The sequence below is a fragment of the Epinephelus fuscoguttatus genome, linkage group LG17 (genome assembly GCF_011397635.1).
Source record: "Epinephelus fuscoguttatus linkage group LG17, E.fuscoguttatus.final_Chr_v1".
Classification (NCBI taxonomy): Eukaryota; Metazoa; Chordata; class Actinopteri; order Perciformes; family Serranidae; genus Epinephelus; species Epinephelus fuscoguttatus.
Genome location: NC_064768.1, coordinates 27,876,410 through 27,894,239, shown reverse-complemented (window position 1 = coordinate 27,894,239; position 17,830 = coordinate 27,876,410). Strand labels below are relative to the sequence as shown.

General features: G+C 43.6%; 1 protein-coding gene across 3 annotated transcripts in view; it reads left to right on the top strand.

Moving 5' to 3' along the window:
• rftn1a (raftlin, lipid raft linker 1a) overlaps nt 1-17,830 on the top strand; it is a 29,741-nt gene that overhangs the window by 8,954 nt on the left and 2,957 nt on the right. For 2 of the 3 annotated variants that reach the window (XM_049602471.1, XM_049602472.1), the window contains 7 exons: nt 7,665-7,848; nt 10,941-11,049; nt 13,532-14,300; nt 15,340-15,543; nt 16,551-16,660; nt 16,904-17,007; nt 17,718-17,793. In XM_049602471.1, the coding sequence (XP_049458428.1) occupies nt 7,665-7,848; nt 10,941-11,049; nt 13,532-14,300; nt 15,340-15,543; nt 16,551-16,660; nt 16,904-17,007; nt 17,718-17,793 (1,556 nt within the window). The remainder of the gene's footprint in view (nt 1-7,664; nt 7,849-10,940; nt 11,050-13,531; nt 14,301-15,339; nt 15,544-16,550; nt 16,661-16,903; nt 17,008-17,717; nt 17,794-17,830) is intronic. The other variant, XM_049602473.1, reaches the window with a different exon arrangement.

Below are 17,830 nucleotides of genomic sequence, written 5' to 3'. Positions count from 1 at the left end.
ACAGTTGCTATTCCAACTTTAACCATTTAAAATGAAATGTTTAGGTCAGCAACTCTGCGGAACTGTGTGTGTGGTTTTTTTTTTCATACTTTAAGTATCTTGAGGGCGAAAAGTGGCTTATAAGCTGAAGTTGTGTCTTTGTGCGGCTCCTGTTGCAGGGAGTTCAAAGAGTTCTCTAATTCTCAGATTCAGCTATATTGTGCATGCTGTAGCCGTGCCCTCCAACGCCCCCCCCACCTCTGCCTCACACAATGACAATACACTAAAGCTGATGTGTTACAATAACACAGTTGTGTGTGTTTTGGGAATATGAAAAATAGTGATAATGTGTGGGTGTTTGTTTGTGTGTGTGCATGCTCGTGGCATCTTGAGGATGTTTGATGAGAATCCTCCAGAGGCATCTGGTTACTAAAAATACTAATTCTGCTGTTGTGTTGGTGTGGACTGCGAAGAGATAGAAGGGAGGGACGGAGCGAGGGGAGAGAGAGGCGAGGAGGAGGAACAGATAGTGTTATAGAGTGGATAAAAAAAAAAAAAAAAATCGCCCCCTTTTCCTTATGGCTTAATGTTACTACAAGCCTGCTCTGTGCACTCCATCACCCGACAAGCTGAAGCAGGTGCAAGTAGCTCACTGAAGTCCTTTTTATTTTTTAGAGGACTTTCCAATGCAACACTGTAACAGACAGCAGGCAGAACACCACAGCCAAGTGGCAATGGTCTGTTTGCCAGTCGGCTTCATTTTCAGCCAGCCCTATTATATTTGGCAAATTGGTTAGGCTGTAGTGTTGGCTGAGAGAGATCTGGCAACTCGGAATGGTGGTGGTGACCAAAACAGACAATAGACATGAGGATTTGCTCGTCTTTCTCTTTGCTGAAGGCAGGAGCAGATAAATTGTCTAATCGCACAGGCAGCAGCGGCACACACATAGATACAGAAAGACCGCACACACACACACACACACTGTTCAGACAAGCAGTGATGGCGGCTCATTCACACTCACACAAAACACTTTTATAGCACTTTAGTCAACAGAGTTAGTGTTATCTTTCAACCGACAGGCAGGTCATTTATATGGTAAACTCACTGACGCCACCTGAGCTGCTTAAGATGGGTATACTCTATTTTAGGATAAACACAGCTACTGTGAATTGATTGTGTTTACATGTGTGTGTGTGTGTGTGTGTGTGGTTGTGAGTGGGTGTATGCCTGCCTCTCTCCGTCTCTCTCCCCTCTCCATTTGTGATAGAGAGACCAAGAGAAGTGAAGGATTCCTGAAGGATTATCTGATTGTTTGTGGAGATTGAGAGACCTCATTCCCAGCAAAGGGATTTATTTGTATTTGTGCGTTTGTCCGTGTGTGTGTGTGTGTGTGTGTGTGTGTGTGTGTGTAGGAGGCAGATAGAGGAATCTGTATGTCAGTCCATGACATTGAGGAAACCCACGGTCAAATCCATGCTTTAATTCAATTTGGCTTCCATTAATGATATTATTTCCCTGCCAGCGTGACTTGATGACTCCTACACAGTAATGAAAAACAAACATCTATGCCGGCACTACTCTGAGATATGTGACGCTAGGTGGCTGTTTATTAAACTAAGTTGTGCTCTCTGGAAGAGGAGCGAGAATGAAGAGGAGTGCAGCGTGGTTTGTCACTTGACCTTTGACTGCTGAGTGATGAAACTCACCAGAAACAGTACTGCTGATATTATAGCGTCAGCCTTTGTTTTATGAGCTTTGCTCTGACTGCAGGAGCACTATAGCTGAGAAATATTTCCGTGTGACTAAGCCCGACTCGCTCACACTGGGTCAGAGCGACCCTGTGGTGAGCACAGGGAGGATGAGGGAAAATGTGTTCAGTGTTTCAGGTATTTGGCCTGCATTTCACACATGGAGCATTTATGTGAATTTCAGCTCCAAACCAATGTCTTATTCTCCAGAACTGTCTTATTACTCTCACCAATTTGCTGTACCGTGACATGCACCTTTACAATAGGTGCCATGATCTTCATTATTCCTATTTTAGCATTGATTGGTTACCTTGACATGTCGCCATGAATGTCAAGTATGAAATGTAACAGCCAGGTGTGACATTTTAACACTCCTTTGTGTTGAGGCTGTGCTCAGATAATGAGCATAAGAAAGCGCATAGCATGAACAGAAAAGAGGTAGAGTGGAGAGGGGGAAAAAAGCAAAGTAGAAAGGCAGAATAAGTCAAGGAGGTGCAACAGGGAACAGAGGGTGAGAGAATGAATGGTGCATAAAAAAAATGAGAGATACCAGCGAGCGTTAGTCGGGTCTAGAGCGAGGAGGGAAGTGGCGTGTCTCAAGAGCGAGGAGGTGTGAGAACGAGCGAGCGGGAGTCAGAATCTGAGGATGTGTGAGGAAGTAAGTTAGGTGTGATGCTGCGTGACTAACGCTGGTCTCTGGAGCAGACAGTGAGGAGCTGAACTCTGCTGATGACTTTCTGCCGCCCCGCAGAGACGGAGACTCACTCGGCTCATTAAAACTTACAACATGTGTCTAATGCTCAGCAGCGTGTGTGGGCATGTGTGCTTGTGTGGCTTTTTGCTACTGTATACCTGTGGGCAAGTTTATTTTGATTGGAGGTGTATGTCTGCTGTGCTTGTGTGTGTACACAACCTACACCTGGATGCTGTGATATATATTTTCCTCTGTTGACAAAGACTAATACATTCCCTCTGCCTTATGTGCTACATCTTTCCTATCTGATGTATTTGGCTCAGAGAGCGCACGAAGCACAAATCCATCACTTTGCGAGATCTTTGCTGCCTGACACACTTTTCCAGGCAAACTCTCTTTTTGTCGAAATGGTTGATCTGACTTCAAACCATTTTTCTAGATAATTTCTTTGTGCACTTTCAGTCTTATACAAACCAATAGCCAAAATAAATATTGTACATTTCTGCAAACCACAGGTATATAGCAGATATGTTGAAACTTAATGTTTCTTTATGTTGCAACAATGCTGTGGTTAAATGAGGTTATGTTTAAGCACAAGAACTACCTAGTTGTGGTTAGGGAAGATCATGTTTTAGCTCAAAAGCATGGTTTTAGTGCCCCAATCACGGCTGTAAATGCCACCAGTATTGTAGGAAAAACAAGATTTGGTGGCAAAACTGCTGCTGGAAATGCCGCCAGTGTCTTGCTAAGATAAACACCAAGTATCGGTCGCAAAGCACGGCCGGAAGTGCACTGGTGTCTCACCAAAAAAACACCCAGTTTTGGTGCCACAATCATAGCTGGAAATACTGCCAGTGTCTCACCAAAAAACACCCAGCTTTGGTGCCACAATCATGGCTGGAAATACTGCCAGTGTCTCACCAAAAAACACCCAGCTTTGGTGCCACAATCATGGCTGGAAATACTGCCAGTGTCTCACCAAAAAACACCCAGCTTTGGTGCCACAATCATGGCTGGAAATACTGCCAGTGTCTCACCAAAAAACACCCAGCTTTGGTGCCACAATCATGGCTGGAAATACTGCCAGTGTCTCACCAAAAAACACCCAGCTTTGGTGCCACAATCATAGCTGGAAATACTGCCAGTGTCTCACCAAAAAACACCCAGCTTTGGTGCCACAATCATAGCTGGAAATACTGCCAGTGTCTCACCAAAAAACACCCAGCTTTGGTGCCACAATCATGGCTGGAAATGCTGCCATGTGTCGCTAAAAAACTCCCAGTTATGATGACACCATTGCCTCTGGAAATGCTGCAATGTGTCATTAAAAATCAACCAGTTTTGGTGGAAACATTGCTGCTGGAAATGCTGCTGATGTCTTGCTAAAGTTTTGGGAGCAAAGTCGCAGCCGGAAATGCCGCAGTGTGTCACTAAAAAACACCAGGTTTTGTCCTTTGTTGGTCTCGCACAGTGGTCTGCAGCTTGGCAGCCATCTTGCCTAGGTGTCACACCATCCTCCATCCCCCCCACCTCCCAGTCAGCTCATACACAGGTAATCAGAAATGTACAAATGTAACGGATCATGGTTGAAATAATTGTACAATGCCAACATTTTCCTCTGGCGACTGGGCTTGGAGAGAATACGGCACGCTCACAGTATAACATGTACATTGGTGCTGTATGTGCCTTAAGTGCCACACTTTGTTCTCCGGCTTGTACTGTACTTGTCAGCCATTATTGTCAGAAATTTCCTTTTAAGTGGGCCTTCTGAGGAGCTCAGACCCCATTTTGACAAAGCTCAGATGCTGACCAACAACTCTCACAACCCCCGTGGCTGCATTCTGAAAACAGTGGGGAGCTCCTGGCTTCAGGAAGCTGATTATTTTATAGTCACTGTTTTGGCACATATCCTTGTCTAAAACCTCTGCAAGTCATTAGAAGGCTATTTAAATAAACGTGAACCTCCAGCAAGCACAGGGATAAGCCTTGAGGGTGGCTGTGAGTAGTAATCCCCATGCATCACCTAGCAGGCTTAGTGCAAACTCTTTCTTTCCCATTCACACATGCACACAGGCAAAAGAGATGGCCCATACACACTCGCTGAGATACAGTGGCACACATACACCACAGAATATGCTTTACAGTACACACACAGAAATTCAAGGATTTTGTACAAGGAATTAATAAGCCCTTTCAAGCGGCTACAGAAAGGGGGATGACTCGCATAACTCTGAATTCAGCTTGTGAAATCCAGGGTCAAAAAGTGAGGCGTCGCTTGGGACACGTGGCGGCTGTCATGTGGTCAAAGCTTCGGGGTGGAGATGGAAATAGCAGACTGGGGGATCAACAGCGGAACAGCCGCTTGGCAGCGTCTTGTGTACGTTAAACAATGCACCCTTGAACTTGGATGTCTGTATCTCCCTTTTAGACATGCATGTATGGATGCAAATGTTTCCAATCTATTATATATCCTCAAGCATACACTTCCACTTCTTCCTCTGTTCTCTGATCCTCAAAGTCACAAAAACACTTCACTACATCAAAACATCCGTGTTAAACTGAATTTGTGAAGAAAACCTTGTTTTTCTCACATGCCTCTGGTGAACGAAGAATCCAAAAACAAAGACGTCTTGATGAATTTAAGCAAAAAGGGTCCACATTTAAACCGCAAAACTATATAAAAACATGTTTACAAACCATCACACAACTCATGCAGTATAATCCAAGTCATTTATCCAGTTGTCCAAAGAGACAGCCCTTCCAGATTCGGAAGTGAACTCAAAGTGAAACTTGTGCTCTCTTCCAGTTATTCATACCAAGACTTCCTCTTCCATGCACCAGTTATTTCAGCCTATCTCTGTAAACAGATATTTGCATATGAATGCAGATACTAAAATCAAAGGTTAATGTAAAGGTGGATCATTGTCAAAAGCCAGTGGGTTCAGAGATTGCATTTTGGCCCATGCATTTTGCTTCTCCACCCAGACTGTTTACCTGACACTTGAATGTGATTGGTCAATACTACACGGACTGCAAAAGGAAACCCGAATGTTATACCGTTGCCTACAGATTATATATACATATTCAGATACCTGTTTATAGAGATTAGGCAGTGGTAGACCAGCAGCTCCCGTATTCAGCAAGGTAAAATGACTGTTTTTGTCAATGGAGTCTGGCTTTGAAGAGAGCACGGATAAGTTTCACTTGAAGTCCAGCTTCCCATAGTTAAGGGCTGTCTGTTTGGGAAGTACTGAGCATATGACTGGATGAATGAGACTTGAATTATACTGCCTGAGCTACATGAGAGTTTGTAGACAAATGTTTTGATATAGTTTCATTGTTGTTGAATTTTCTCTGTTTTTGGATTCTTCGTTCACCGGAGCATGCGAGAGAAACAGTTTTTCAATTCAGCATAACACGGGGTAAGTAATTAATATACACATGTTCATTAGAGGGGTAAAGTATTCCTTTAAAGATTCATGCTCACACACACACACTTTTGCACACTCCTAACACTACACAACCCTGCCCCTTACTAGCTGGCACTATAAAACTCCACCCGGCTTTTCTGCCCCTGAGCCGTTCCCATGTTCCCATTCTGGAGCGGAATTGCAGCCTCCCTTGAAATCCCACTGTGGCAGACAGTATAAATGAAGTCGCTTCCCAGCCTGAAGCGCTGCATAACACTCTAATAACTTCTGTATGCCTTGCCTGAATTAGCTGCGATGCCTTGCCCGCGTCTTGTCGGTGGGTGAGTGCCAGCCGTGCACAGCTAATGACAGCTAATGACTGTTTATGGTGAAAGGATCGTTGTTATCCCCCCACCGCCACCCCACCCCAGTCTCCAGCTGTTATTATTATTATCATCACTGTACTGCTTTTGATAAGTCCCCACAGACACCCGTTTAAGTGTTTGCTTGATGAAAGGCTCTCATGGTTCCAAGCAGTTATGCCAAGATGATGTGATGGTCGTATTTTCTCAGGGAGTTTTTCTCCCATTGTTTTAACTGTGATGGGAGTCAGGAGAGTGTGTGTTCACATGCTTGTATCCTAGCATGCTGGCCAGCCTCTCGCATGTGTATGTTTGCGTGTGTGTGTGTGTGTGTGTATGTGTGAACACACCAGATGATGGAGAACAAATTGAAAATGAGATGGCTTGCACATCCTTTTTTTTTTCCTCCCTCTGTGTGTGCATGTGTGTGTGTGTGTGTGTTTTTGTGTGGGTCTAGTTAATTTATTCAGGTTATTTTCTCTTCTCCAGACCCATGCAAATGAGATTGAATGGGAAAGGATGACAAGCATTCAGGCACAAACAGACAGCCTCATCTCTCTGCTCTCTCTCCCTCCCTCTCCGGTACTGCTAACTGCCTCTCTCTTTCTGTGTCTCCCTTTTCTTCACTTCTCTCATCTCTTTTTCCACGCTCCCCTCTCTCTCTCTCTCTTTCTCACACACACCTGGCTTCACTCAGCGATTCAGCAACACACAGCCATACGTGCACGTGTTCCCTTAAAAGCCCCGTGAACAGAGAGGGAGCTTTACTACAATGCGCCGACCCTGAGAGGGCGGTTCTCACAAACATTGCGCTCTCCCTGGTGGATTTGCTGTGACAGTTTGCTCCCATACGATAAGCTCCGCTAACCATTTCCACTGAAGTAAAGGGGTTTTCTTCCCATTGTGTTTGTTAATAAGGGAACCAGCTCTGTGTTAGTGATTGCTGCTAATACCACACGCCCAACAGGCAATGTGATAGCATTGTCTTTCCAACCTTTTGATGTATGTGTGTGTGTGCATTTCTGACTATACTCAACTGCCTGATTGTATAGGCAAAACTGTGTTAATCTGTGCCTGTGATATGGATGAGTGTGTGTTTCCAGCATGCATGTGTGTGTCTGCATGTGTGTTTTCCAAAAAGCCAGACTGCTGGTGACAGTGAGGACAGAGGCTAATAGTTCTGGTGTAATTAGTTTCAGATTTAGCGTGAAGATGCCATGTGTTGTTGTTCAGGGGGAATTATCATAATGAAACATGCTCGGTCTTTGTTTCTTCACACCCTTTGTCCCTCTTCCTCTTTCCCTTTATTTTTTCCTCCCTCTTTCTCTTTGTTCCAGCTTTTCTCCACTCCTCTACTATTTCCCCTGCCTCTTCTGCAACCCGCCATGTCCATGTGTTGACCATTTCCCATTACCCCTTCTTGTCTAACCATGTTTTTCCTCCATCCCCTCTCACCCGTTCTCCCTCCAGAGGTGCCGGTGTCATCCGTGCTTTGTCTCTCCTCTGTCAGAGAGCTACCAGTTCAGGTCAGGGAGCTCTACGCACAGGGTTTTGTCCTGGTCGCCGTCCATCCGTTTGTCCATCCTTGTGGCCCTCGTCATGCACACATCCAGCGGCAGCTGCACCGAGCTGTGTTGGTCCGAGAGACGCCAAGGTACACAAACTAAACACACCCTTGTCTTCAGCAGGAGTGCCACTTAAATAGATTGACTGTATGGATTTATGTGGCAGATTGATTAAGATAAATGAGATGATTCATTTGCAGCCAGAGTTAGACAGTACTTAGAAGGGAGCAGCTTTTGCAACTTCATTGTTTTGACATGGAAGCCAATTGAGACCCATTACCACAAGCAAAATTCTGCACCTCACCTCTTTTCTCTTGATGTAAAATTAATTGCCGATGAGTCAGCCACAAAAAAAATTGTCTAACTTTAGCTCACTGTCCCAGTTCTTTCACTTTTGACTGTACATGATAATATACTGTACTGTGTGACTACACTGCATGCTGTGTATCTCCTCTGTAACCCAATTATTCTCTTGTTAAAAACTACAATATTCACAGTCATAATTCAGTGGAACATTATTGTCATAACCTCCCCACTATCAGCTCTGTACAGCATGCAAGCTGAGCTTTATTCTCAGCGTCTTATCGTGGAAGTTATTGACACATCTGCTCCAAACACCATGTACATGTATGCAGAGAAGTCCTTTTGGTGGATACATTTGTAGCTCCATTCCAATTTGAGTCTTGAATAATGTCAATTTTCTCAATCTTAGAAGCAGTCTGCCCTAAAATATTTATCATTTTAGTTATTTCACTGCTGGAAGGATGGTCTTTTCATGACACTGGGCTGTCTATTCTGTAGAAAGATGCAGATGATTTTGAAATCGGTGCTACATGACCAGAAAAAAAAGTGAAAAGGGGCTGTGGCATTCTCTTTTGCTCTAGAGGTAAAGAAAAGTGACAACTACCAGAATGCAATGTGCCACACTGGACCAGTAAATGCTCCTTCTGGTGGGTGATGTGATGCATCTTGACCGTTGTGACACAGGAAACAATAAAGTGGCCGACTGGTCATAAGTCTTCTCAAATTACAGCTAAACAGTAACCTAAAATATGTCTCTGAAAAACTCAAGAAATAGGCAACACAGCAACTGTTGGTTTATATTTGATCAGCGCTGCTTAGTTTTACGGTTGAGAGTCAGTATTTTTAGCCTCTATTTTTACAATACAGGAAATGGTATAGTGCCCACTTGCTGTTCATAAAGTCTTGTATTACAGCCAAACAGTGCACTAAAATTTGTTTCTGAAGACATTTTAGGAGAAAAATATGATGATATCATGATACAAAGCTGGTTGAAAATTGGCAAAGTATCCCCTTGAGTAGCTGTCTTCAATAATTTCTAGCTATTGGTTCTTATTTTCCCCCAGTGCCTCATAATGGCAGTAGCTATGCTAGCGGCATGGCTCTGGATGGCATTGACCCCTTTGTTCCAGACTGGAATATCTCAACAGTGTGATAAAGTTTAGCACACACATATTCATGGCTTCCAGAGGATGAATCCTACTGTCTTTGGTAATCTCCCAACCTTTCATCTCGTGCTTCCAAGAGGTCAAAGTAATCAACCATTCATGCGTTCATGTCCCCCTCAGGTTGAATTGTTATGACTTTGGTGATCCCTTAACTTTTCATGTAGCGCCATCATCCAGTCAAAAGACTACTAACTAGTTTCTAGCAACCTCAGCTGTACTTGGTGTTTATTAAACTGAAGCAGGGAAATGGTCTCTGACCCCCGTGCACCCCAGGAGGAGCTATGGGGTATGACACATGTAACTCGAGTGTGGATTAGCTATTGAGTCTTTCGGTAGGTGCAGCATGTTAGCACTGTCATTGTGAGTGTTTGCATGCTGACATTAGCGTGGCTCTTAGTCTTATTTATTTGCTCTTAAAATTATTTGAACCAAATATTGCTTTGTAATAAAATGTCTTCAGAGATAAAGTACCATATAACTCACAGGGATCTTATACCATAGTATTTGTTGTTGCACCTTATGTACCATTTCCTAAAACACAATTATTTTCTGACGTTTTCAAAACATGAGTGATCTATAAGACATCAAATGATCTACACTCCCTCCAACATATTTGACATTAGCTAACGGAACTTTATGATAATTTGGATGAAGAAATGTCTCTATTGTACAGGGACGGAGACCCCTGTGGATCAGTCTTTGTGGCTTTTCACTCAGACAACCATATGTTGTCACTTACTCTTTGCAATTAAAAGAGTTACTTTGCTTAGCCAACAGTTTTGGGCATCCTGCCGCGTACTGTGTCCTCTTTGTAATGCGAATTCAAGGAACAGCATATTGTATACACACTCACTCACGCACAAACACCGACACACATACACTCTAGTGCACAGGCAGGTGCCGCGCTGCTCCTTTGATGCCCCTCCTGCCAAGTGGTCCTGCTGCTTCCTGGCACCTGTCACCGTGGAGACGGCTGATTGCATCATCAGCGCTCGCCAGAGGGGAACGGTGCGCTGAAAGAGAGAAACCATCTCTCCATCCTTTCATCTGCTTTCTTCAGTGATGGCCGTCCCCCTTTTTCTTTTGTCCTCCTCACCCCCCTCTGTCCCCTGTAACTCCGCCTTTTATCTCCACATCGCCGCCATCCCCTTTCATCAAAAACCCTAAAAATGAAAGCAAAAAAAATCTGACAGATCTACTGTTTCAAATCTAGCTGAGAATGTCACTCACGCCTCAGAGCACAAGATATTACCACGGCCTTCCCACTGACCTCAATCCAAATCTGAAGAGGCGTATCTGAATACTCCTTTTATGATGGTGTCTTGCAGTGGGAGCAGAAGGAAATTCAGTCCCTTTTTCTATCTAATGAGTCTATTGTGATTGTGGTGAATGTGTGCTCCCTTTAAATGGAAAATTCAGCCTGTACCAGAACTGACATTATGCTTCTGCTGTGATCATTCTGGGTCAGTGAGTGCTCGTGAACATGAGCATGTCAGCCAGAATCTCATTTAGACTGTAATGTTACTGGGTGATGGAGCTGGAACTCTGGTGATAATGGACAGGAAACCAAGCTAAAAGAAATGTAATGTAACATATGAGAACATTTGACATTTCTCTGGTTCATAAGAGCAGAACTGGACTGAACTAAATGACACCTGATTGATGTTTTCTACAAAATATTTGTTTAAATAATTTCATTTCTCACACTGTAGTTCTGAGAAAAGCCAACTGAGGTGGGCAAGACACCGTCTGGAGACAGATGTGTGTGTGGCAGGTCACCAGGCTGCTGACCCAGAAGTGATCCAGAGCTACGTCAAGAGGGTGAGTTCAATATTTTGCAAGCAGTGTTCTACAAATTATATCTAGGGGGTAAAAATAATTTTAGAATAAATATTTTTTATCATAACTACAAGGTTAGGTCACATTGGATCTTTGTGCATTGTGGCTTTGAAGGAATACTTCATCCACAAAATGACTATTTGTATATCAGTTACTCTCCAAGTGTCACCTTAGATTTGTAAAGAAAACTGTTTTATCGCATGGCTCCACGGTAGGGTTGGCCTGAAAGCAAAACATGGGAACTGGCAAATTGTACACGCATTGCACTGCTATGTTTCACTTCATACTCCGGTCGCTGCAGCCTCACTGTCACCGTTATCAGCACACACTAGCTTGCTTGCTTTCTCCCTTCGACCTTCTCACTCCTCACATAATCGAGTACCAAAATTAAAGCACTGAAAGCAATGTTATGATTCAGTCTGATTGGTACCTGTCATACAGGAACTGATGCTGCATTGGCACTGGGTTTCAGTACCCAACCTTACTCCACGGTAAACGAAGAATCCAAAAACAGTGAACATTCTTGATGAATTGAATTAAGGGGGGGGGGGATGTTTAACAAGAGATAAACTATATCAGAACATTTGCAACATTTGCAAACTCTCACACAACTCCTGCAGTTTAATCCAAGTCTCATTCATCCAGTCATATGCTCAGTACTTCTCTAACAAGGACTTACGGATAAGAGAAGTGTGCTTAGGCAAGCGCATATGCTTGAACTCGGCTTGTGCATTCCATTGAGTTGCACCCTACTCGTCCATATGTAAGACTGTTTATGCACTGAATGTTTCAAAACAGACAACGAAAACATTTTAAATCAACACTTGTTATTTGTGGCAGAATACTAGGGATGCACTGATCCAACTTTTCCCCCTCAATACTGATTCCAATACCTCAGCTTCGGTTATTTGCAGTTGTAGATTTGATACCAGTGCTCTTTTTTCTCACAAGGTAACATGAGGCGTGGGATTGCTGTGGCATTAAAAGCCCAGTTCACTGCCAGTTGTTCTCCACACTATTTTTTATTGGTTGAGTCACGCAATGTCATTTGAGTCAGCATCAGTTGGCGCTGAAGACGACAAGTTTTAATGTGACCGAGTTAGAAAGAAGTGAGCTTAGCCGACCTCTGTTGCCTGCAGTTCGTCTCTGCTTGACTGACAGCGCTATAGGTAGTGTTAATCAGTGGATGCTTTTTAGAGTCCACCCCTCCCTCCTGTTCATGCTGTGTACTTGTGTTCGTGTGTGCCTCTCATGTTGGCGCAACACTGCTGTGACAGTGAAGGAAACATCACAGGGCTCAAAGGGCTACAGGCAACTGCCTATTATTGCCTGTCTGTGCCATATGGTAACCCCTGCCTCTGAAAAATAGATCAGCAAAACATACCAGATTCCCACTAGTTGCGTCTCCTGTGACAGCGCTCACCACCGTGTAACTAGGAGACAGAAGGAGTATAATGAATAGAAGGTGACAGAAGGTATGGTAAACTATAATGAGACAGACTTAACCCTAAGATACCCTGCCAAACACTGCGTCATCACTGGCATTTATCAGCTGTAAAACTCACTTTCAGTCTCATGAATTCTCCAACAGTCCTACAATGGGAAATGAAAATGTGCTCTATTGAATAGATTTGCATCTGAACACCCATCGAGCACAAAGGGAAACCTGATTGGATGGAAATGCACATCACTGTGTATAATGTGATAGGCTCCGGCAGCGTGACATGAATAACCAATCAGATCACAAGCTGCCAGAGAGAGTTCGAGATAAGAACCCAGGAGTGGTACCGGGCAGACAGACTGACAGGCTAGTGTGTGTGTGCAGTTTTTAAATTCTATATTTCTTTCTCCAGCACCCGCTATCCCACCCACTCTCAATCTGTCTCCGGACATGCTTATCAGATAAAACTGTGAGACTTCCTGTAATTGCGAGCGTGTCGGGTTGGTAATAGAGAGACTGTTAATATATGTTATGTGTGTGTGTGTGTGTATGGATGAGTGAAGTGTCAAAAGTAGTGGGTAATGGGGAAGGATGTGTCTCATTATTGTTTGGTGGTAGTTTGCAATCTGATTTCTCTCCCATTGAGCCTGTCTAAAACTGTCAGCCCAAATATCAACTGACAATTAACCACCAGAGCTCCATGGGAGGGAGCGGCACACACACACACACACAAACACACACGCTGTCACATGCGTACACACACGGATGCGTTGAGATAATGAGGTCCTTTTGTCATTTGAATATTTGATCTTTGCAGATGATTAGGTAGGTTGTTATTTTGCAGAATATCTACTGTGCGTACGTCAGCCTTTGTTTGTGTTTAAATGAGGCTTTGTTTGTCTGACTGTAGTAGAAGAGACCGTGCAAATTTATTTGTGGTGCTGTGAATGACATTTTTATTCATGCATCACTCAAAATATATCCTAATAGATTTCATTGTGTGAACATATGCCACACCTGCAGATCCAGGATGTAGCAGAACAAGGGGTGATGTTTGTGGGCTTTCTACAGCAGCCAGGTGGAGGTCCCAGTTATCTGGGGCATTGGGACCCTGAAGAGCTGTCCTCCTTACATTCAAGCCCTTCGCCCATACGTCGACACCCCTTCAGCGCCAACACCAGCCCGACAGATCCCACAGAGCCACGTCATAATGACACAGAGCCTGACCATCGCCACTTTGAACTTGACGAGTTAGATCATGAAAGTGTAGAACGAAACACACATGAGCACAAGACAAGAGAACCGGATTTCAGTCCTCGGAAACCCATCCAAAGTTTAGAGTTTAACCAAGATGAGTCCAGTGAGCACATCCAGAACCTACAGATGAGCCTTAAAGAGTCATTAGAATCAGCGAACCAGCCTCAACACCACAGGAAACCCAGTTCAGACACAGTTCAGTGGGGTCCGAATCAAACCCCAGCAGAAGCCCAGGGGAACCAGGTGTGTCCCAGCCCTCCAGAACCTGCAGGTATGATCAGACACCAGAGGGGCCATCTACCAGACCTCACAGAATCCACAGAGGAACACTTTAACCTTTCCAACCAGAGAGAGAGACAAAGTTCAAGCTCTGAGAGCTGGCCCAGCTCTCCAGAACTGGATCGAGACCATGAAAGAAAGTCCAGCTCTGCCTGCACAGATGGGCAAAGCAGAGTGACAACACACAACAACAACCATATACGGCTCAAGGGTTCTGAGAAAGACAAGAATGCAACTTCACCACCAGCGCAGGGTAGTAAGTAACCAGTTTCCTGTTTGTAGTTGGGTCATGAGACAAATTATCATTCACGGTTCCCTCAAATCCTTAAAAACAGATGAGAATTGTTGTATTCATTAATCTAAAAATAAGGCCTCTATTGGTATGATAATGTCAAATTTCAAAAGTCTTAAGAATGCTGAGACATGGAAAGTAGGATTTTATGAATTGTTTTTTTTCTGGCATTGCTTAATATGAGAATGCCTCTTCTAGATCAGGACAGTGGAATCAACAACATTCATATTTTTTTTCTGGCTAGGATGGATGCACTGTCTGCTAGCTAGCTGTCTCTATACACTGGCAGCGAATTTGAGTTTCCTTGGATAGCAACGGTATGATCTGCCATACTCTGTTTACCCCGACATTCTTACCCTCACCCAAACCCGTCTCACTCCTTTTGCCTAAACCTAACCAATCCAGCTAACAAAGGCAATGAGTACTTGCCAGTTAGAGGGGGAGTAGAGTGGGTCATGCCTTCAACATCCTAGAAAACGCAAATTCACACCCTGGACGACATGAAGAAGTTTTCTTTTAAGATTTTGTGGCATGGCTGAAACTGATACAAGGTTATGAACAAGAGGCTCAGTGTATTTTATGCGAAAAGTTTTTCAAACTCGACAGAGTGGGAATCAAACTAGTGGAATCCCACATGCAGAGTGGGAAACATAAATTACAAAGTTATGTGAGAAACATATAATATGTTAATTGTTTTTTATGTGTCCCACTCTAGAAACTTTTTCAGCATTTTAAGTAGATCATCTTACATTTTCACTGAAACAAAAAGTCACATGTATGCTATAACAAACATTTGAGTAAAATAATCCCTAACTCTAAGTAATTGATGTTTATTTATGTTGCTTTTTTCTTGAATTTTGCTTACAGTAGAATTTGTAAAATTTGATTCCAAGTGGCATTAATATGTCTTAAATCTGTCTTGCTTTAAGCTGTAGGTATTAGTCATTATTATTCAAAATTCTGTTTGGTGTCCAATTGTTCTTTTCTGCTTGTGTGCCTGTAGGGATGCAGCTGTTTGCCTTGTACAACCACACAGGGGAGATGAACACCTCTCTGAGGTTCTACTCACTCAGGGTGCCACTGCAAGTACAAAAGGAAGCAGGGCTAATCACAGAGGTTGACACACACTGGCTCGACCACATGACTCAGCATTTCACCAGCGGTGCGCACCTCATTGACGGGTTTTTCCACCTTGGGGATGATAACGGTATGTTTCTCGGCCATAGAAATGAACTGTTGCTGATTGTCATTTCTGAAACACTTTGTAGGGTGGGTGACAAGCGCAAAGGCGTTACAAAGGCCCAAAACATTTCCATTCAGAGACATGTGCTGCAGCTTCAGAAAAGATGCCAACACACAAACACAATGAAAATCTAAAACAAATACGACAATGGAATCAAATGAAAAGACATGCTGCAGAAAGCCAAAACAAATACAGAAGTAGCAAAGACGCTGAAAATACAATGCAAAACCAAAAACACACAAACCTCTGAAGTTTGTTTTGGCTTTATGCACCATGTAGCACATTTCTGTTGTTGTGTTTGTTTTGTTCGATGTGTTTTTTAATTGGATTGTTCTGAAGCTGCAGTCGGCCACTGTAACTTCCACCTCTCAGTCATACATTGAAACAGTTTAGAGCATGAAAAATCACAAATAAAGTGCCAAATGTACCATGAAGTGTGCAACTTCAGTCTGATCATGAGTGCCAAGTCGCACGGCAAAATTAATGGTTGCGTCCTCGTAGAATAGCTCCTGATGGAATCTTGGTCGTTGATCGACAGCTGGATACAGGTTGATAAGAACAGTAAGACTGAACCAAAACAGTAAAAACAAAAAAACAATAAGCTGAAAGAAGCTAAAATGCTCCATGGGGGACTGCGGAGATATTGATTATTGCTGCTTTAAAGTTACTGTATCACCATACCTCCTCACTGTTCACTGGTTCTACTAGTTCCTGACAAGAGGGAAAGCAGCTCAGGCTGTAGATCTCTGCTCCGCTGCTGGGTAATGGATGATATGCATGGAGTGACGTGCCATGAGTCCACGGCTTATACCATAAATCACTGTTCAGTCACCCATGGAATAAGTAGGCTTAAGCCAAAGGGAGCAGAGGGGATCAATAGTGAGAGATTGGAGAGTGGAGATGAGCTTGTAACTCACATACATCCTCCTCCGTTTATCTGACCCTGTCTCTAATTTGTCCTGTTTCTCCAGACAATGGGGTTTCATCTGTGGATAGTGTGTTCATCTTCCAGAGCTCATCAGAAGACACCACGAGCACCTCCTACGATGCTATCGTGGTTGAGCAGTGGACCGTTGTTGATGTGGGTCTTTTGAGTTTTTAATACCCTGGTGAAGCTGTGCACTTTGAAAAATCCTTTGTGACTGAAGGCTTAAGCTGTTTTCTGTCAAACATTACATAAGAGTGGAGATGAAGGAAAGAAGCGCGTGCGCCTGTGGCTGAGCTTAAATTTGCTTACCTGCATGGGTGCTGTAATGTTTTTGTTCCCTGTGTGTGTTTGCACTGTATTTATCTGAGTGATTCTCCGTCTCGCTCTCCTGCTCAGGGTGTTGTGGTGAAGACGGACTACATCCCCTTGCTCCAGTCTCTGGCTCCATATGGATGGAGGCTGATGTGTGTGTTACCCACACCAATTGTCAAGACCAACAGGTACAGAACTACACCCCAAGATACCACTAATACAACCATAAACTCACCTGTCCTCTACGTTTACTTTCTATTTCATTAGGGCTCGGAGGATATGCTTCTCTCCCAGTGTGATTATGATGTATTTTTTAGTATGCAGAGACGAACTGGTGGCAGAAAGGGACAGTATATTCAGTAGCAGCTGCAGCAGCGCCCTAGCGCCAAGGTTCACAGCGGGATGAGTCTAATCTGTAATGGCAGCAACAGAAAGTTTGCTGATCAGGCAGGGAGTTTGCTGTGGATAAATTTATATGGATTCAGGCAATAATAAACCGATCAAAAAATGTGATGTTGAAACGATTTCTTTCTACCCATATATTCTAACACTTAAAATAACACAGCCTAAGGACTAATTACTGCTTTGTTGATTAAAGAGTCATTTGTCTTTCGTCTAAGACACTGCCTGTCACTGCTCTTTTTGGGATCAGGACTGACAGGACAGATGGTTTCAAGATCTGACGAATCACAATCATACCTATGCTCATCTCAACATGAAACCACTTTTGAAGTCAGCCGGAGCTGCGAACAAAAAACACAGTTGCTGATGTGCTGTTGTCTTGTAACCTGTCACTTTGCGAACCACAGAATCTGGATTTCAATACATGCGGCGAGATCCTCAGATTATAACATAACAGGTAACAGCAGTGAAAAGTGCTGCTCTTTTCTTTCCGCAGTGATGGGAGTTTGTCGACCAAGCAGATCCTCTTTCTTCAGAGACCCGTTTTGCAGCGCAAGAGAAAAGACTTCAAGGTTTGTTCCCCTATGTCTTCCATCTTCGCAGCAAATC